We start from the raw sequence: 22,314 nt of genomic DNA, 5'->3' as shown, positions 1-22,314 counted from the left end.
TATTTACAAGCCAACATGTGGCCTTTCTAATGTGGTCAATTAGCAAATGGAACAGTACACTTTTACACTTGATATGGATGCTATAAATGATTGTGGTACATACAGAAAACACTTTGCATTGGTATATGGGTGTATTGGTATACAGTGGTGCAATGACACAGATTATGTTAAAGTTATAATTTTAATGTTTGAATCCCACATTAATGCTATCTTGCTACTGTGGAAACCAAGCTTTCGGATAGACATAAATTACAATTATTATTGTTTGATGAGGTAGATTACACAAGAAGGTGATAGCATTGCCTTTATTGTGTGAATATAATCACCCACGTGGTGAAGAGAGAGTAATCACTCTAAGGCCTAAAATGTCACGCCAAGAACATAGATGTCATCAACCATTATCAGAAATACTAGCCTACTGTGAGTACAATCACACCAACATTCATTCAATAGCTAAAATTGAACATATCATAACAATTGCTTTAGTTTGTGTCTATGTTTCCCGAAAGTTCAGTTTCCACTGTTGTATCAGTGGTGGCATAAATATCACATAGGATTAAATTCTTTTGTCCATGACAAACTATTTGATAGTGCCGCCAAAGAACCGTTTCTCTCCCCCATATTTTAGTCCTAATCTGACATAAAGCTGGATTAAAATTCTGCATTCACTGATTTCAAAATGTACAGAAATCACTTGTATGAAGTAAGTTCACTTTTTTTCATTTTTAGAAAACACACATGGGTCAAACAAGTTCCTGAATAAATTAATGGGAAAACATTTATAAAAGAAAGTGTACCTTTACAGTATTCCATGACTGTTTCCATTGCTAACTTCCTATCCTGATCCCATCTCATTTTGGCTGATCCTGTACCGTAGTGAATTTCTTCTTCCTCTTCCGGCCAAAATCCTTGCCACAAATACACCTCATAATGGTTGTCAAATAAAAACAGAGCTGTAATACAAAAGACAAGGGTTATTATAGATAACCAAGGCTGTTGTAGTATTTGGAGATTGTAATAACAGTCTGAATATTTCATTTATTAAATCTTCACTAGCTGTAACTGGAGTATTATTTCTTTGATCAGATGACCAACAATATATTTCCTGAAAAGTGTTTATAAAATACCAATAATGTCAAAGTCATGATCGGATTGGGAGCTGATTTTTGGGTACGGACCCAGAATTCAATTTGATTGGATTTATTGTACAATATTATGTATACAACTACTCAAACATGTGATTCAATACTATTCAGGGTGTATGATATTATGAGTAAGTCACTTATACCTAACAAAACAGTTTCAAGGAATTTTCCAATTGTGGCTACTGCAGCTTTAAGGTTGTTTACACATTCTACTCACCTGGCTACAAAACATAGCATGTAAATCATTGGGGGAGTGTAATACTAATAGCTCATTTGAATATTAACTTTCAACTCACCTGGCTGTGACACATTGTAAATATCAGACTGAAGGAATGGGAATGGACCGTTAAATTTTTCTGATCTGGCAGGATTCAATAATTCATTAGCTTCAAAAGCACCAGACTGACTTGTTAGATGAAACAGACGAGGTGTGTACTCATATTTCTGGACATCTGCAAACAAATGTATGTATTACAATGATTACTAGTCATATAGGTACTACTTCTAGTTTTTATTAGCAAGATCTCAATGATCTGGGTATCAGTTTGTTACAGTCCCAGTTCAAGTACTCAGTCAGTATCACTATCAGGTTTCATAGTTGGATTGTTGTAACTGTGGTCTCAAATAACATTGAAGTATAGGACAATTTTCTTAAGTTCAAGGTGACTGGCAAACTTGTATTGGGCAAAGGAATATACAAATTGCTAAATGTAACTGGTTGCAGGTGAATGCAGACTGGAACGTCAAACTGGCAGTATTCTCCCCACACAGCTTGCAAACTTGTTTTATTAACCAAAATCATGGTGTTTAAAATATTAGGAATCAAGAAATATACAAAACAGGTCTTCATCGAACACATACTTCCCAACATTTCAACTTGCTCATTCATCTTCTGAATTTTATGACAGATGTGGCTGTCATTCGACCTCTATTCTCAAGGTGACATGCATATGCCCACTACAGTATCTGACATTTGTGCCAGGTTTATTTGAAATTGACTCATGCATTTCAGAGATACAAGTGGATATGGATGCACACACTGACTGGAAAAACGGACGGACCCCAGCCTTGTAGTCCCCATGGGCTTTCCCTACTGGGGACAAATAAAGACGACTTACCATCTTTTTGGCAGTTATATGCTGTTCTGTCATCCTGTTTTGCTCCCAATGCTTTCCAGAATAATTTACTCTCATCACCTTCCTCCATTTCAGTGATAATCACTTTGATATCTTTACTCAAACCAGCTTCTAGAGGTCGACTGTAAACCATCAACAGCAAAGTTATGAGACAAAAGTGTTGAATTTCTTTCTAATACTGTACACCATATTATTACAAATGTACCACTGATTACTTGCATTGATGTATGCAGATACTTGTGGTATTTGCACTGCAGTGCAATACTGAAAACATTATTGTATGTCTGAGTGCAAATGGGCACATGATCGTTCCATATGTAAATGAAATAACATGAACACAGAATTGTAATAATTTTTTGTGAAGTTTGCAGCTTAGGATAAACATAACAGAACTCTGTGATTCACAAGTGAGAGTATATATAGGTACTTGGTGTATTTACACTTATGTTTGGTAGTGTTTTCTGCTGCACTTTCACTTGCCACACATGTGGAAGTACTGTCAACGAGAACATGACAATCAGTCATGCAAATACCCAAAGTATGATGCACTGTCCTCCCATCATAGGGCTGTCATTCTAGTTACCCTCTTTGCAGCCATTTTCAATAGAAATATTGCATAACAGCATGCGAAATTCGGCAAAATAAAGGTTTAAAATATTTTTCATGAATTTAAATCATTCACTGCATTCACTCAACAAAGAGAATGAATTGCCCGAAATATAACTAAGAATACCATCAGCTTCTGTCATCCAAACATTTGGAAAGGAATATACCACTCAACTTTACTGTAGTCCACATTTCATGTCAAAAATCGTTGTCTGAATAGCACCCCTAGTGGCCAAACCATACAATCTTTTGTTTTTCTATTAACTTATAAATAACATATGATGTTCAAAACCAAAAATACTGTAATATGACCTTTCATATGGTAGTTTCATTGTTTTCTTGAATCTGATGAACATATCCCTGACTATTTGAATATGCAAATCATGTTGACTCACCTTTCCTGCAGTTTCTGGGCAGCCACAGTAGCCACTTTCCTATTGGCTGGTGCAGACTTGCCACCGTGCCAAACTATAATCTCAGCTTGATGTCTCTTGATTTTATCCAGGTTGAGTAGAAGTAGTGATGTCCTAGATCGAAGACATTGTGAAGAACACGGTACCTCTACAATACAGCCTTCATTGGGTTCTTCTCCACGTACACAGTACAGCTTGTACACCCCTACAAATATCAGGAATTTATAAGCCAAGTTTAAACATGTTTGGTGAGAAGAGGGTGGTGATGGGAAATTGGTTTAATATTTGTAACATTATGATTACATGTAAAAAGTATCTGTTGTAATTGACTTACTGTTCAAGCAAACTTAGGGAATTATGATTGTTTACTGTGTTTTAACATTGCATGGATCATAGTGGTGTGACCTGCTACAATTTTCATCGTAGTTTACATCATATATAAACATGTCGATGTCATACATGTGAACATTCGTTTAGGGGAAGGGGAGGTTTTTTTTGCGCTTGTGTGACATTGTGCCATTGTCCATTAACTTCCACTTGCTATTGGCAAAACTCAAACTTGGTAGTCATGCCAATGATTCATTGATGTAAATTGATAATACATATTAATATACTGTTGAAGAAACCCCAATTATACCATCAACGACAGAAGATGGTTTCTAAATTATAACTCTTTGTATATACTGGGGTCATGACCTACCTTGTGTGTTTGTTTCCTCTTCTTCCCTCTTTCCTATATGTATTAGCATACTGCTTTGGAATAGATGTAGAAAGACGGCTGGTTCCTTACCCTGTACAACACGAATCTAAAATGAAAACACCAAAACACACAGATGTTAATTGTTACGTTTTATCATACATTAATACCTGATTGATGCTGAGATATGGCAGTGTAACTTTGACTTTGTATTTTGCTCAGAGATTATAGGTTAATTTTGACTTTGTACTTACCTGTGGACCTCTCTCCTCATCCAGTTCTACAGTCATCAGAGCTGATGCACCTTTTTCATTGATAGTACTTTGACATCCTTGCCAAAAGAAGTATGCACACTTTTCCTTGCCATGACCACCAGCTCTCCGTGATATATTCCCTTTCAGATCTTTCATTTCTAAGAAATGCAAACAAATTAAAATACTTTACTTTTCAGAACCACACAGCAAATTTACAAATACATGTAAAAGACAATACAGTGTTATAAATATGGTTAAATATGTACAAAGATGCTTGGAATCTGAGAGTGGGATGTTTTTTTTTCAATCAATCAATCAATCAATCAATCAATCAATCAATCAATCAATCAATCAATCAATAAAGGGTTAAACTCCAGAGCAATCAATCAATCAATCAAATAAATCTATATAAAGAGTAAAACTCCAGAGCACAGTTCTATTCACCATAAAATCCAGGCCAGAGGTCTGATGAATGTTATTCAAGTGGAAAAGACATCTACAGTTTTTGAGGCAACATCTAAGAATGCATGACCTGTGTTTGTAATTTGTTTGTAATTCTTGTTGTTGTAAGCTAGGGATGTAAATAAGGGCCGGTAGTCGGCAAAATAAACCGGCTATCTGCAATATCTTGCCGGCTACCTTTTCATGAATCCACGTTTAAAAATTCTTTGTTTCGACCACTTCATAAAGCAGACTCATGTATCTCCCTTGCAAATTTTACCACCAACATCTCCAATTTTACTGGCAACTTTTGAAATTAGCTACATCCCTATTAATTACTTACATAGCTGTGTCCCTTTATTAAACATAACTTACCAGCAGCTTCTACTCTGAATAGCCATCTGACTACATAGGTATCACCTTCATGGAACTGACCAAAGCTTTCCTTCGGAAGTATACTATGTTCATACTCCAATACATGCCATGTTACCACAGACAATGTTGATATTTTGTTACCACGTCTCTCAATTTTGTCATAGTATCCTGTAAAGTGAATTTATGGTGTTAACTTCTTAGCATACACAGAAGATTAGAATCTATTAAAAGGGGATCGCAACTGCAGGAAATAAAGACATTTTTGTAAACTTTGGAATCTAGAGAGTCAGTTTACTACATTATGTGTGATTGCTAGGAAACACCTGAGTTGAAACTTGCTCCTCATTCATTCAATAAAGTTCAGTGAAGGTCCTAGCCATGGACATACATTGTCTAAAGAGAGTCAGTAGACATATGTACATGTATGTAATAACCAAACATAAATGTTCACAATTCCTCAGTGTTAACTTAAAATCAAACAATCATGAATATTTATTTAGTAATGAAAATTCTACTCGCAGAAATTTCTTGGAAGCGATTCCCCAAATTTTTGCTGATGTCTTGTCAGCATCATCAGGGGTGTATTACAATTGGGCAATTGTTGTACCCCCTGATGTCATGTCAGCATCATCAGGGGTGTATTACAATTGGGCAATTGTTGTACCCCTGTAAGCGAAAATTTGGGATACACTTCTAAGAAATGTTTGACTCTGTGAGTAGAAATTTCATTACTAAGTATGTATGAACCCGGAATCCATGATCATCCATTCTGGTATGAATATTTATATTCTTCTATTATATATGCATGTATGGTAACTCCCATGAGACAGTGCATGCCCATGGGCAAGGATCTCCACTGAACAATGAATGAGGAGCAAGTTTCAATTTGGTATTTCTTGGCAATGGCACATAAAGAGATGAGGGGCTGATTTGAAGTTTTTGGAAAGGTCAAACTGATTTGAAAGCCACTGCTGTAAACCACTGTCACTATGGCAACGTTAATTAATATACGCTCTCTGTTTTTTGCTGCATCAGCAGAAAATTATGCTTTGGCTAGCGAGAATGTTTGAAAGCACATAGTTTTATTTTCTTATAAGCAGTAACAAGAAAGGCAATAGATGTTGATTCTAGTATTTTCTTACCAATTAAAATCATTATAATTATATCAATGGAGAGGAGATGCATGAGTGAAATGGACACAGTGAAAATTCTGAGACAAAAAATGGAAACAATCGATGATGTTCTATAAATCTAAATGAAATGAAATGTCACTGTTTTGATATGTACACATTTAAAACAAGATTTTTACAACATAACCCACACTGAAGACCATGGTCATGTCTATGAGATGCTTGCAAAGTAATGTGGTAATGAAACAAGACATTGAATAATTCATGGAAAATTAGCTAAGTCACAAGAAACCAAAAAAAAAAAAAAAAAAAAAAAAAAAATTGAAAAAAAGTATTGATTCCAACATATTTTTACTAAAACAATTTTGATGACAAAATTTATATATTGAAATTAACGATGTATGAAATCAAAACATTAATTTACACCAAAACTGAAATAAAATACAAGTATATAAGAACAAGTTTACTTGAAATTGACAATTGGAAATAAATAAACAAAATGATAGTTTACTGCAATAAAGTAAATATTTGACAAAAAAAAGACTAAAACTTTGACACGATGACTGATATAAAGTTATTGGAAATGCATTCACAATGAAATGCTAACTGAAAACTCAAGTTTGGGGACAGGGCTTGATACTCATGTGAGAATGAAAACAAACAGTTTTAATAACAGACAGAAAGTGGAGACTTGTAAACAAACAAAAAAACAAAACAAAACAAAACAAACAAATGACAATGAGAATGAAACTGTTATTATCGCAACAAACAAGTCATGTTAGGATAGGGAGATAAGAATATTAAACATGACTGTTAACTTTCCAGTGACATATATGTAGTCTGCAAAACATTTTGGCACAAAAATTGTAAATTTTGTGAAATTTTGATTTAAATATAGTCTGCACATTTTGGCGCAAAAGTGTAATTTCTGTGGAATTTTGACCTAAATGGAATCTGCCAACATTTTTTGGCTCAAAAGTTTCAGCTTTGTGAAATTTGACATTAATGTAGACTGTAAATAATTTGATGTCATTTTGGGTAAAATTTTGACAGAAATTTAGTCCGTAAAATTCCAAGTCCAAATTGTCATTTTTGTGTAATTCTCTCAATTTCTATTTAATTTTTAAACCACAATATGTTTTGGACAGACTTTTGGTGATTTTTCATCAAAATTACAATGTTTTGTGACAAAAATTGTGAAATTTTGGCAATTTTTGCACATATCATTGGAAAGATAAAGTCAGTATTGTAGTAAGTGTTTCACCTTCTATATGTTTCTCCTTTTTCTCTACAGCTTTACTGTCCAAACCTACAGACAGGCAGCCATACCATGCAGGGAAAAGTCATGACGTAAACAAGTTAGTATTTAAATTACTTTCACATCTAATAAATGTCAATCATGCACTCATACATATTCATTAGTTGGTCAAAGGTCACAACAGGTAAACTACACACAAAACTACATGTACATGAAATACTACAACATACACATATTTCATTTTTTCCCCAACTAATTGATTTACAACAAAAACACTAAACATCTTTGTCACAAAGTTTTCATACTTTTCAAGTGCAAATGAAGTAATTTTTCCAGCACCGAAATCTGAAAAGTCACCGAATAGTTTTTACAAGACACAACAATATAAACATGACAAACAATACATTGAGGCGGCACAGGAAAATTTGGTAAAACTTTGGGAAAATATATATCTGTATTGAAATTTGCTAAGGTAGAGAGGTACGGGTTGGTAGTGAGAGAATTTATATATCTGGTTAGTCAAAGGTCCAAATGTGTCCCAAATAAATTGTCTGAGATAGAGTTTTGAATGAGACTTTGGAATGAGACTGTAGGTGTAGGGAGTAGGGGTGATGGGAGAGTTTAGCTTTGGTTAAATAGTTGATGGACAATACATGTAGCCAAAGAATCCCTCTGTGTGTGTGCATATGTGTGTGTGTGTGTGTGTGTGAGGGGTGTCTAGATCTTGTTATTGTATAAGTATATATATGTATCCAAATAACATGGTTGTAGTGGGATGGTGGGATGGGAGGGGGGGGGGGAGTAGTTAAGGACTTGGTGGTTGTAAAATGGGAGGTTACATTTGGTTAATTGATTGGTCACATCTGTATCTGACTGGTGTAGGGAATGTGATGGGGGTGGGGGTAAGCGGAGGTAGAGGCTTGTTAGTCCATGGGCAACAAGTGTATTTAAAATAATGTGGCTATAGCAGGGGTTGGGTGGAGATGTGGGATGGGAGTGAGGGGAAGGGGTTGCATTTGGTACATTAACTGCCCACATATGCTTACCTGTACCCCTTCCAACATTAACACCTTCAAACACTAGGTATGGTTTTTCTTTGTTTGGAGCCACCATACTTTTAGCATCATACGGTTTCAGCTCTATAACCTCAGCCTGGATAAAAATAAAATACACAGTAAGATTAAATTAACAAGGTTAGAAATTGACTGTTGTCTGCTTTTAGGACTAAGTTTTACATGTAATAATCCATCATAAAAATAGACTGAACTGCTCCACCATCTGTACCGGAAAAACCCATTCTTTTCTCTCTATATAAAATAGAAATATTGAGGACTAAGAATGAATACCTTCTGATCTTTCAAATCTGGTTTGATGATCACGGAAAACAGATTCTGACCACCCCTATTTTCTTTTCAAATGGATTGTCTCATCAATGCTAATCATAGGACAAACCCAAATTTCTTTATGTAATAGGGGTCTTATACATACCTTCTGATCTTTCTCATCTGATTTGACTTTGATAATCCTGGAATCATCCGGCCAGTCTGGAAATTTGTTCCTGAACAGCACAGTTTCCATTCTTTCAAACACCTGGAAATTCAATTAAAGGAAACTGTTGATATAGCTTCTAAAGTAATTGAACAGCATACACATAATTTGTTCACATAAATTTAGTAGACAATGAATATCATTTGGTAATGATTTGTGTTTTTACATCTGACTATAGATCATACTATATTCCTCAACCTGTCACAGCGTACTTTACACATTCCATTTCACGTTATGAACATATTTGTTGTCTGAATTTCTATAATTACAAACTGACCTTTGCTAGCAGTGCCCATGGAGGTCGCTGATTAAACTGCTTGGGTTTGTCTTTCTCCAGTGGATAGATAGGATTGACTTCACAGTCAGAGTAATCATATCCAGTGTCCCATAGTTGTTTAGCTAGTTGTATTCCTATCTTACGTGATTGTATAGGTGACTGTCTTCCTTGCCATACATACAGTTCACTACCAAAGTCAAACACCAATACCTGTATAATAGATAGTACTTGTTAATTGACAAATCAATGTATAATATTATCAAGTCATCCATTTGCCCACCCATTACCCACCCACCCACTCATCTATCTACCCATTACCCACCTACCAACCCATCCATCCATTACTCACCCACCAACCCATCCATCCATCCAAACTACCTATTCAACCATTGAACCAATCATCCATCTAACCAACCAACCAACCAACCAACCAACCAACCAACCAACCAACCAACCAACCAACCAACCGACCGACGGACCGATCAACCCCCTACCCCTCCCCAGCTGCCCGCCCATCAGCAAATTCAAATTCAAATAATGCCACATTGACTTTGAACTCACCTGAGTGGAATCTAACATCTCAAACTTAGGGGCTACACCCCAGTATTCTTCCAATGGAACTAGGGAGTTCTCTTGCACTTGATACACCATATTGGCTTCTACCATATAAAACTCATAATTTTCATCTTCTTCAGGTGGGCCAACATCTGAAACAAATCAGAACAGTAATATCCTTAAACACGTTTATCAAGTCGGTAAAACACAGCAGTAATACATTCTTGTACCACAACCAAGGAATCTTATTATATTACTTCTGAGCAACGTTTCGCCATTCTCACAAACCAGAGTTATCATTTCTACCACTACATTTCAAAATAAGTGGGAGGCTCGTTAAGAATGTTGCCGTAAAACAGGCCGTGGTTTGCGACGATGCGTTTTGCCTGTTCAGGTCGTCAGGCTTTGTCAAACTAGCGGTAAAGCCACCAAACGGACAATTTGACAAAGTCTTTCGACCTGAACAGGTGAAATGTAACTCGTAAGTAATAAGAACCCTTGGTCATGGTACAAGAATGTATTACTACAAGACGATAACAGTTCTAGTACTGATTTCCTCTGATGCCTCAGATATCCATTGTATGCCTCCAATATACTTTTCCAACCAATGATTATTTGAACATTGAGACATGTTGCTAGTTCTTTGGTAGTACAGTTTTGTATGGATATATGATGATGAGTGATATGGAGTGTCTATGGACTTGGTTAAAGGCCCAAGTCAGATTTAGATCAAAATTTAGGTGTGAAAAACAGTCATCTGACAGAGGTACAGAAAAAGCTGGTGCAGACCAATGATTCTATGTAATCCTTATGGTTCCACTGGTAAGATAGAACTAATGTGAGAACCAGGGATTGAAACCTTGGTCTTTAAGGGGAATGCCACTCCAGGAAGTGATGGTATTTTCATAAACTTTGGGTTCTGGAGTCATTTCGTGATTTCACATCACACAAATTTCACTTGTGACTTGGTTGCCAAGAAAATGACTTGCTTATAATCTGAAATCTATATATTTGTATACATGACACTGGGTTATAATAAGTGTATTCTTTCTTACCCATGTACTTGTCCCTTCCTCCTAGATGTTGCCAGAAATTCTTCCAGGCTCTATACTGGCCCATAAATTCACCTTTTTCTTCATCAATAATTGTAACTGTTGTAGTTTTACAACCCAAGTCTCTCTTGGTTTGGATCACCTGAGATATTTCAGCAGCCTACACACAAAACACAATATATGAAATCACAATATATGAAATCACAGTCCAGAAGAAGAACTCATGGACATATATGTGGGTTGTTGAACTGTTTTATTGCCTGGTAGCTGACCGATTGCCAAACTCATTCATAATGGTTTCACAAGGCTGATAAATATGATTTTGCTAGGCCGATATACTGGTTTTACTAGGTCAATATGATGGTTTACTTGGCTGATATAATGGCTTACCAGGTTGATATGTTGAATTGCTAGGCAAACATAATGGTTTACTCGGTCAATATGCTGGTTTTGCTAGGTCAATATGATGGTTTACTTGGCTGATATAATGGCTTACCAGGTTGATATGTTGAATTGCTAGGCAAACATAATGGTTTACTAGGTCAATATGATGGTTTCACTAGATTGATATAATGGCTTGACAGGTTAATATAATGATTTCCAGGTTGATAAAATGGTTGCCTAGACTGATATAAATATATTGATTTGCTAGGCTAATATATTTGTTTGCCAGGCCAATGTAATGATTTGCCAGGCTGCTATAAGAGTTTTTTGTAATTTATCAATACATCATTGTTACTGCTTGGTAACTACATTGGCGGTTAAGTCAGAACTCACCTTGGCTTTCTCAATGACATTGGCGTACTCTCCCTGCCATAGAAAGACATCTTTAGGCGTAACTAGCACATACACATCTCCACTAGTCAAAGATGATGGTACAGGTTCCACTAACCTTACTTGGACATTTCGACGACCTGATAAATAAAATATACAAATTATAGCATATATAACGACCAGGAGAAGATGTTAGCTCTGGCAAGTTTTGCCTAGAGACTTGGCTATCAGGGTTGACAAACTACTTAGCCCATAAACCATTAAACGACAGCCTAGCTGTGAAAGTCAACATAGTAAATATGTGCTTTTCTTTCAGTTTGATATTTAAATATCAAACTCTATTATAATATTAGGTGATGTACGACACTAAAAGTGTGTGTATATAGCTTGACTGGATTTTTACCAAATATGGGTTTACTGATGTCATTAACAACACCATATATGGTAATCATATGTAAACATCAGTAAGCCCATGTTTTTTACCAAGTTTTGGCAACAACATATTTTTTATGGACTATAACCTATATTTTTCCATCTCTCTGGTACCAAATATAGGGCACAATTTATTGACTCGAGGACCACAATGGAAATAAGTCTTTTGTGTTATTCAGGACATTACTTTTATATGTATTTTTAACTATATTTTATTGCCAAATAAATAAATAAATTTAAACATAAAAATCTACCCATGACTATTATAATACCAAATATGGGCAGTAATGTTTTACCCATGTCTTCACAACCAAATATGGGCAACAACTTATTTTCTGTGTCTTCAATACTAAATATGGGCAAGTCTATTTTCACCATGTCTTTACTACTATATAAGGGCAACAGGAAACTTTCTCATTTGCATACCTTTGACATGTAAAAGCATTAACTCCTTATATGGTAAAAGTTGTGATGATGCATCACCAGTGGCTTCTGATGCTTTTCTAAGTGATACACTGCTGAAGTCTTCTGTACTTGCCAGGCCAGCCAAAGCACTGCTGGCAAACGTGGACTCTTTTTCAACTGTGATGAAAAACAACAAACAATTAGTAATGAAATTTCTACTCACAGTCAAAATATTTCTTGGAAGCGAATACCAAATTTTTGACGTCTTGTCAGCATCGTCAGGGTGTACTACAATGGGTTAGTTGTCATGTGTCTCTTCTGTGCTTGAGAGACACGGGCAGTACATCCCTGAAGAGATGTCGGCGACAATTTGGGATTCATTCCAAAATTCATTTTGACTGTGAGTTCTGTGTCATGTTTTAGCAGCTTTACTAATGGAATACTTTTACTTAGCAGTGAAATGTCAGCATTAACATTTAAACAAACTGGTCTCACATGCATCTGTGATTCAGTAGTAATATATATGTTATCTGGTGTTGACACAACCTGTAAATTTTTCCTTACAGGCACCAGTAGGACCTGGGTTACGATACCTATCACAGTAAAATAGGCGGAAGGAGCAGGTCAGAATGTACATAGTGGTCCTAGTTTTGCCACGATCAGTGGAAATTTTAGACTGGTGTTATGAAAGGCATACTCCGAGCTGTCAGGAGCATGTGCATCACCTCCGGTTCACGTATATGAAAAATTGGGTATTTGACCATAGAGGTAATATATGTGATAGGAGTAAGTATCAACCAAGATAGGATGCCACCTATCATAAGAATAAGTCTGGTATCTGAACAGAAAGAATTCACTAAGAACTTTCTTTTAGTTTAACTTACTCTTCTCTTTCCTGATCCTCTTAACTTCTCTCTCGGCAACATCAGTTCTTATTTCAATATATTCTGACTTGACATCAGTCCTTGCTTTCAATGCTTTGAGAGGATTAGCAGACGATTTGGCACGTCTCTGAGGTTTAATACCCCTCCTTTGTTCCCCTAGCACACCAAGTGTAGGTTTGGCATGTCCTGTTAGGAGATCAAAGTCAGACACTTTGACCTCAGTTTTAGAGTCTGATTTCTCAGTTTTTGTCACAGTAACTGTGGTTGTGGTACTCTCGAAAAATTCTGTAAAGCCCTCATTGTCAGGTTTGATTATTTCAATAGCAGTGGGTTGAGGTTCTGCTTCAGATTCTGATGTCAGATCTGATGAGCTTGGCGTAGTCGTCGTACTGCTGCCATAGATTTTCAATTGTACTTCTTCTCGTTGTTTGCCAGTGAGCATTTCTGATGGGGTCTTTTCTGTTTTTGGTTTATTCTCTTTACTGTCATCAGGTACTGTAAAACAACAAGCACAAAATTAATTTACTATTCTAAGAACAAACATTAAACACAACTACTTTTGTCAAAATAGTACGAAATTTCTAATAGTGTTGTCATTGGAATAAACTGCATTCACAAGAGTTTTGAAACCCAGGAAAATTGTTTAAGTTTATGCATTGGGCATCTTTCCTGAGAAGGCCAACTGAATTTGTTATTTTTTTAACAGACAACACTTAGTGTATTCGTATGAATTGGTGCTTCATTTGCATAGCTGTAAGTTGGTGCTTCATTTGCATATCTGTAAGTTGGTGCTTCATTTTCATATCTGAGTCAATTCTTTTGTTCCTGATTATAATTATTGGTTTTTATCAGCATATTTTGTGAATTACAAGCTCTAAAATGTTTGTAAGGTGTCAGTGATTAATAAGAAATTAAAAACCCGACAGCTATCTGTGGTTATAGCTTTAAGGTACATTTGACAGATTTATAAAACTTACATTTAAAAGTTCCAGACAATGGTCTTGCTTTCCTGGGTCTTCTCTGTGGTCTTTGTTGTGCTGCATGATCTTTACCAGCTTTTGTCATTTTACCAGCCACAGTATACTGTTCAGCATCTTTACTTTCTACTCTTCCCTTCCAGTGTTCTTGATGTGCCTGTAGTAACTGCAGTCTTTCTGCTATGCTCTGTGGACGTGTTAGGCCTCCATTTGTCTTTGCCTGCTAGGAAAAAATATTCACAAAAACAGTCAAATTGAAGTTGTCATTTCCACTTATTTAGTGAAAAGTTAGGACTTTTTCGGAAAATATTTACCTGATCATACATAGAGAGAACAAGCAAAAAACAAATGTTCACACAATATCATCAATGAGGGCGCTATTCACAACTGTAAAATACTATGGTTCTATTCATTTGCTTTCTGAAAATGAGTGAGAAGAGATACTTCATATCTAATAGAAAACATTTCCATTCAGATTTCATCTCAACTGGAGGAAAAGAGCCACCAGAGAATGCAACCAAAATAAATTCAAACCTAATATAGGGTCACCCACATATGTATGTGGTTTAAATCATTGCATGATGAAAGTCTCAATTATGTGGTTTATTTTTTTTTACCTTTTCCTTAGGCTTTGCCTCTTCCCCATTTTCATTGACATCTTTTGAATACAAGTCTTCTTTACTAACTCTCTTTTTCCATTCTTCCTCGCCACTTTTATGCAGTGCTGCAAGTCTGTCGAAGAAGGCATAAGAAATATAGCTTATGATGAGAAAATAGTACTTTTTAAATTCCAGTAACTGTCTGATATGGATGTCTAAGTAAAGTGCTATTGTTAGTTGAGAAACAAGATACGGTACATATCAATCACTATGTATAGTTCCTACCGATCCCAAGTTCTGTTTACCTTGTTCTATTTGGTGTACCATCTTTAGGCTTACTAAGATAGACACAAAACAAACTGAAATTATTGTTGTTGGATGTGGTAGATTACACAAGTGGATTATAGCAGTGCCTCTGTTGTATGGATATAAAACGAGTAACACTGAAGTAAAGCACTTTCTCTATGTGCTACACTCGTTTATCGCATTCATATTAAGTGTAAAAGTATACTGTTTCAATTGGTTTATTTACAAGCCTAGCATGTGGCCTTTCTAATGCGGTCAATTAGCAAATGAGACAGTATATTTTTACACTTAATATGAATGCTATAAACGATTGTAGTACATACAGAAAATGCTTTGGTGTTATGGGTTGTAATCACCTTGTAATCAAGATAGTGTATGCCTGCTTGAGAAAAACTAGCTATCAGAAAAACCACCCTACTGTGAGAATATTGTCAAATATTATATTTTCAAGGGATTTATTTTTCACTGAAAATAGAAATTGGCTATATTTCCTGGACCTAATTTTCACTGATCTAGGAAAGTATACATGGTAGCTATGAATAACAAGTAATTTCAAGGGGAATTTATATTAGTGGAGAACTACACCAGCAAAAAACAGTGAAAATAAATTCTACATGAAAATTTAGTATTTCACAGTAATTACACCTATGTCTATTCAATAGCTTACATGCTGTGATGAATTTTCAGTTTATTGCCGCTGTTGTATTTGCATGACCAACATATTTTACATGGTAAGTCATCCATCACATGAGTGACAAAGTTGGACAAAGTCCAATTTATCCAACTACCATTACTATATCTAGTCCTTGCAAATCTATGACGTATAAACTATCAATTAATTCATAACTGCTACTATAAATGGTGTGTGATTATAAATAGTGTAAGGAAATCTACAACTTCGTTTTTTTTTGTTCTTTCTATGTACTATGTAGTCGACTTTCTACTATTTTAACATATGGTGAATTTAGGATGCGATCCTTCATGTGATGTTTTTTGTTAAATTTCCTAACATCTGTCACAAAGGAAATCCTACTAGTCAGAGCTTTTGAATAAGTTTTCCTAAAATAAAGATCCATATTTCAGTATCAGAATCTATTCTTTCTAATTCGAAAGAGTTTAATTCACAGACTTTTATTACAACTAAATAAAATAAAATAGAGATATTAAAATGAATTGAAATAAATATCAATTCAGGGTGTTCTGTGATTACAGTTTCTGAGTGTAAAATTTAATTAATGAGTAAGAAAAATCTAAATTTATAGTCGCAGATCTTTCCTACATTGTTTATTACCATAACTAAATGATAAACAAGATACGTCAAATGTCTATAAAAGTATATAATCATTGATTTTTGTACTGGTACATGGTACACCTAAATATGACCATTCAATTTTCTCTGCACAGTTTTACTGGTAACAAATAATTGATATGGTAATGATACATGGTACACCTACTTACTACAACGTTTGATCACTGACTTTTCTAAGCATGGATTTACGGTAATCAAATGATTGATATGGTACATGTAATTTCTATAAGTATATAAAAGAGACTGTACTCTCTTTTCTTCATGATTGAAACACTGCACCATATTTTCACATTTATATCAATATCTACTTGCATTACATAATCATATCTATGTGTAGTAATTAATCCTGTTATACCCAATTTGAGTTTACTTGTAGTCGAAAGAAAATTTGTAACCATATACTCTGTAAGCCCCAGCTTGAACTTAGTTGTATATTAAGCCTGACATACTTCACTGCCGAGTCAGGATTATTTGTAGTTGCCTCCTTGAAGGAATGTTGAGCTCCCCTGTGGGAGGGGAAGGCTGTCAACACCCTTCACTTATGCTGGCATAGTTGGGTGGTAGTCAAGCATTACTATGGTAATAACTGACTTTTCCACCACAACCACGGGAGAAATAGTGCGTCTATAAAGAAGTCACTTCTTTTTAAAAGATACCATTTTTTGAGCAGAGTGAAATCAAGTTGGATTGGCCTGGACACGTCTAAGTACAAGGCAGACTATGTATCGACAACGTGAGTACAATTCAATATCTTACCACTTCCAATGAGTCTGACATGGGTGGCTTGTAATACAAGTAAGCCTTTTCCTGCTGAGCACTGCTACAATAAATGTTGAACCGATTGGCCTACATTACAATGTAGTTTGATTCAGACTACTGTGCCTGATAATGACTTTGACTTGATCTCACTTCACTGCAGTAATTTATGGCTTGGATTGTTATCATTTGGAATGAATTTCTGCATATAAGCTTATTTGGATACAAATGGATAGATACAATAACAGTGTTTCCTTCATTGTTATTGCAGGATGTAAACCAATGCATGACCCATCCCCAAACTGCATGCTCCATGTCTCTACGAGAACTTTCCAGTCTTAAAATTACTGACAATGAAACGTCTATTCTCACAGGTGATGCATTGACAAGATCAGGTGACACTGCATGTAGAGTTCACCTTGTATTTGATGAAAATGATGTTGCTCGACCAGCAAGTCCCGCAGGGGAAGGCAATGACAACACAAGCCCAGCGACAGAGACACATAACTCCCCAGAGCAAGACAGAGGGGAAGTACCAATGGATGAAGGTATTGATAGTGAGGATGATTATCTGAGATGTGCGGTATATAGAAACTGTCAACAGCAAGCCGAAAATACAGCCAGACGTACTGCTCATAGGCGCCGAATGATGGAAATTGCATCTGAACGTAGAACAGAAAGTGATCAAGACAATTCTAGTCTTGATAGTGATGATGAGGAGTATATACCTTCTGAATTGTCATCAAGTAGTCTCCCTTCTTCCTCAGGGGAGGAACAGTTTTCATCTGATACTCAAGGTTTGACCGAGCAGGCTCGTCGGAGGGTGCGACATAGTATCCTTGAAAGGATTGAAGCCACATGGGTAGATGACGAGTATTCAGAGCCTGATGAGTACGAGCATACTGATGAAACTGACAGTGAGGTAGAGGATGATGGTTGGTCCCCAAGACTGACAGAACGTCATCCATATGCCTTTGATAACAGTGATGTACCTGGTCCAAATATTGAAATGGGTGCCAGATCTCGCCCCTTAGAGGCATTCTACCATATGTTCCCCTCTCGCCTTATCCGTAGACTTAGACGGGAAACAAATCGTTATGCTAGATGGAGGCAACGAAGCAGTGGGCGTGATAAGTATTGGTCACGGGTAGGGGATGATGAAATGCGTGCTTTAATTGGTGTAATGGTGTTGATGGGTCCAGACCCTAAACCAGAGATTGGAGACTACTGGTCACACCATCGCACACTGAGAAATGATTTCATTGCCAGTGTAATGCCACGTAATCGTTTCCAGAAGTTGATGCAATACTTTCACTGCAATGATCCCTCAAAAGATCCAGCTAACCTCCCAAGTGGACGTAGACGGACAAGGGAAAGGTGTCGTACACCCTTATACAAAGTGCAACCAATACTAGATGCAGTCTTGGACCAATTCACTACGGTGTACAACTTGCATGAACAACTAGCAATCGATGAAGGAATAGTTGGCTACAAAGGAAGGTTTGCTGGTATCCCAACTGTATTTATCAAGGGAAAACCAAGAGCTAAGGGCTTCAAAGTCTATGCATTGGCGGATGCTGTGACTGGCTATATTGGCAATATGAAGTTCATGACCTCCACTGGAAGCCATGAGAGGGATTCCCGAGATGTTTCTCGAACCCAGAAAATCTGTGTTGATCTCCTTCAACATGTAATGGGCAAGCATCACACCCTGTACACAGACAGCTTTTACACCAGTATTGGTATGGCTCAAACACTGCTTGAGGACCATGACACATACCTCATTGGCAGTATAAGACAGGATAGAAGGGATTTCCCCAATGCATTACGCACAAATGCTCGGAGAAACCCTGACAGTGCCCAAATCAAGAATCTACAGAGGGGACAGTTTGTCTCGAGGCAGAAAGGTAACATGGTCGTGGTGAGCTGGAAAGACTCCAACCTCCTAAATTTGCTGACAACATGTTACGAGGGGTACAGAACTAATCATCGCAGAGTGGTGCGATTTATTCGCTCACGGGAAACAGGAAGAAAACAGCCGTATTCTCTCCCTGCACCAGAAGTCGTAGACCAGTACAATCAGTACATGGGTGGAGTTGACAGAGCCAACCAGCTACGCTGCTATTATACAGCACAGAGGCAAACCCACAAATGGTGGAAGTATATATTCTTCTACCTGTTAGATACAGCAATAGCAAATGCATGGCTGATGTACAGAGAAAAAGTTGATCCAAAAAAGTCCCATAAGAATTTCCAGATTGAAGTTGGAATGGCACTTATTGGTGGATTCACCACCCGACGCCAAGCTTTGAGAAGCTCTGCACCTCCACTTGATACGTACAAGAACCACACACTGATACACAGCCAAGCCCGTGCTGCAAGCTGTAGGTTCTGCATCCAGATGGGAAGAAAAACAAGAAAGGGATGCTACGTCTCTACCGTTTACAGATGCAGGGAGTGTGCCATCAACCTGTGCAAGGACTGCTTTCTGCCATATCATCGGGTTGCCACTGGAACCCCCAGCACAGTCCAAGAGACACAGTATGAGCCTGAATTACAGGAAGAGGCCAGAAGACGTTGGGAAGATGCATCAAGGCAAGGGCGAAGGAGAGGTGCAGCAAGACGACGACAACAAGCTATAAGTTCTCGACCTACTACCAGAAGTGGACGTTAAAGACAATAAACTATTGTTAAGGACTATAGTGGGCCCCTGGGTGGGGTGTCCTCAAGATATTCTCTGACATACTCAGTGCCAAAGTGTGGTAACTGACCCCAAATATCTTATTTATTTTACTGCAGGACTGGTTGTAGCGGAAAGAGATATCCGTACTGACCCATACATAGTATAATAGGTATACCCCCAGTCCTATTTGCAGGTAATTTTTTGTCTGTGCCAAGTCAAAAATTACCAACTATGAAGTGAGATCAAGATGTACTTACATTTCCTGATGGTAGACTAAATTGTATTACGTTGTACTTTATGCTCAGCCAAGTCAGACTCTTTTGTAGTCAAGGCAGCTAACTCGTACTCAGTTGTAGTCAGTCTGACCAGTTCGTAAAAATTGTAAGTGACAGAAAAAGTCCAACTTGCTATTAGTTGTACTAGTCTATTTTTACTTGTACTAGATTGTATTGAAGGTATATGAATTGTACTCTCTTGTAGTTCAACCAACCAACTTGAAATAAATTGTAGTTGCTGAAACTGCCCAACTTGTAGTTAGTCAGTCTGTCAATGCTAAACACTAACCATTGGCAAGGACCCAACTACAAGTAAATTCAAGCTGGGAGTGAAAGACTCAAACCCTTTGGGAAATAGAGGATTAACTACGAAATGACAGAATTGTCAGCCTGACTGCACACTTAAGTGAGTTTTATGAGGAAAATTTACAATGTATAATTGAGTAGATATTAGTGTATAAATGTATGTTAATCACTGCGATATGAGGAAAATAGAATGGGAGCACTTTTGAGATTATATGTATATTAAAAAATATCTTAGCTTTCTAAGGCATTTAGCCTACATTGAACAATAACTGGACACTCTCATTTTGATTTCAATGTAAATAGCTACTGTATCGCTCAAGAATTTCTTTCCAATGCTGGTCAAAGTTCAGAATAGCCCTGATGCTGAGCTAGCCTGGTGCTAACTAACTTAGAGCTTAGGCAGGTATTAAACCTTCTTGTCATTATTAAACATTTGTCTTAGCACTAAGTTAACCCAATGTTTTATGTAGTCCAACCAGAAAGTGATTTTGAGCTGTACTGTAAGCCTAGCTACTTCCAGAATAGGTCATGATAAGTCTAGAGGCTATCCATCGCTCCAATCCCAGGAGGATCTTGAGATTCAGAGCAACAGATAGTCTCTAGACTATTAATCAGTAAATGAGATATGACGTGATGCCTACCTGTCTGATATAGATGATGATTTTGTCATTGTTTCAGGTGAAAGTTGGGCAGCTTGCATTTCCTTGACAGTAATAGGTTGTGTTTTGTGTCTCTCTGGATCTTCAGAGTACCTGCGTGAGTGTCGTTTCTTCCTTGGTGATTCTGGACTCTCTACTGGTTGGGTCTTGAATCTGACAACAAAACAAAAGGCGACAAATTGTATAAGGGTGCAAACATTATAAATACAGTCCCAGAAAAGCAGAACCACCAACAAAATGTACGAGTTTCACTTCACAATACTTTCATATTTGAAGTTTCTATTGGCATCAAGACAGACAGATAGAGTATAATGCAGGTGAAACCTGTATCTTTGGTAGGTATTTTATAGGCTGGGTTCGCCATCAAAATTATGGTACGAGGTATGGAAATCTACGGAAATTTTACAAGATTTCCCTCTTCCTATCAGGATTCCCAGATCTCAAAAAGCACTGAAAATGTACCATTTTGAGGACATCCTATTCACATCATCACAACAACTTGACAAAAGACAAAGTGAACCAAAATACATGAATTCTCACTTCTCATCAGTTGCCATTGTTCCTGGAACTCTGAGTCAGAATGGTTCTAAAACCCATTTCATGATGTTTATATACTACATTTAATATTTATACACAGTTTAAGGCTGATAAAACCTAATATATAGTATACATTTTCATAGTTTTTACTAAGTTATCCAATTTAATGTGTGTACATTAACAAGATATTTTGTACACTATAAACTCACCAAATAAGTTATAAATCAAATTTCTCTTGTCAATTTTATAACAAATATAAATTGTAATGTATGTACATATATTGTGACTATGTTATTAACTATTACTTATTGGAAGTCATTTTCCTTGGTCACTTTTTAATAAACTGTAATGTATGTACATATTTAGTGAATTAGTGTATTTATTAATTATGTTACCAATTTTCTATTATATTAAAAAGCTTTCTATATTCCCCGACAGTTTTACAATAAATATAAATTGTAATGTATATACATGTATACTGAATGTTACTAATTATTAATCATATGAAATTTTTTTCTATTTTCC

At 36.5% G+C, this 22,314-nt stretch overlaps 1 protein-coding gene across 9 annotated transcripts in view; it reads right to left on the bottom strand.

Annotated features, from left to right (window-relative positions):
- Positions 1-22,314, bottom strand: part of LOC144450723 (uncharacterized) — a 153,719-nt gene that overhangs the window by 7,736 nt on the left and 123,669 nt on the right. For 7 of the 9 annotated variants that reach the window (XM_078141394.1, XM_078141398.1, XM_078141397.1 and 4 more), the window contains 19 exons: positions 21,235-21,405; positions 14,977-15,091; positions 14,360-14,582; positions 13,383-13,877; positions 12,520-12,675; positions 11,665-11,801; positions 10,891-11,047; positions 9,842-9,987; positions 9,281-9,490; positions 8,944-9,045; positions 8,502-8,607; positions 7,462-7,506; positions 5,068-5,235; positions 4,252-4,409; positions 4,001-4,106; positions 3,283-3,505; positions 2,264-2,403; positions 1,442-1,597; positions 798-953 (listed from right to left, as the gene is read on the bottom strand). In XM_078141394.1, coding sequence (XP_077997520.1) covers positions 798-953; positions 1,442-1,597; positions 2,264-2,403; positions 3,283-3,505; positions 4,001-4,106; positions 4,252-4,409; positions 5,068-5,235; positions 7,462-7,506; positions 8,502-8,607; positions 8,944-9,045; positions 9,281-9,490; positions 9,842-9,987; positions 10,891-11,047; positions 11,665-11,801; positions 12,520-12,675; positions 13,383-13,877; positions 14,360-14,582; positions 14,977-15,091; positions 21,235-21,405 — 3,170 coding nt within the window. The remainder of the gene's footprint in view (positions 1-797; positions 954-1,441; positions 1,598-2,263; positions 2,404-3,282; positions 3,506-4,000; positions 4,107-4,251; positions 4,410-5,067; positions 5,236-7,461; positions 7,507-8,501; positions 8,608-8,943; positions 9,046-9,280; positions 9,491-9,841; positions 9,988-10,890; positions 11,048-11,664; positions 11,802-12,519; positions 12,676-13,382; positions 13,878-14,359; positions 14,583-14,976; positions 15,092-21,234; positions 21,406-22,314) is intronic. The other 2 variants (XM_078141395.1, XM_078141396.1) reach the window with 2 other exon arrangements.

This window comes from Glandiceps talaboti, chromosome 20, assembly GCF_964340395.1.
Source record: "Glandiceps talaboti chromosome 20, keGlaTala1.1, whole genome shotgun sequence".
Classification (NCBI taxonomy): Eukaryota; Metazoa; Hemichordata; class Enteropneusta; family Spengelidae; genus Glandiceps; species Glandiceps talaboti.
The sequence above is the reverse complement of the archived record's forward strand: the minus strand, read 5'-3'. Positions and strand labels throughout refer to the sequence as shown.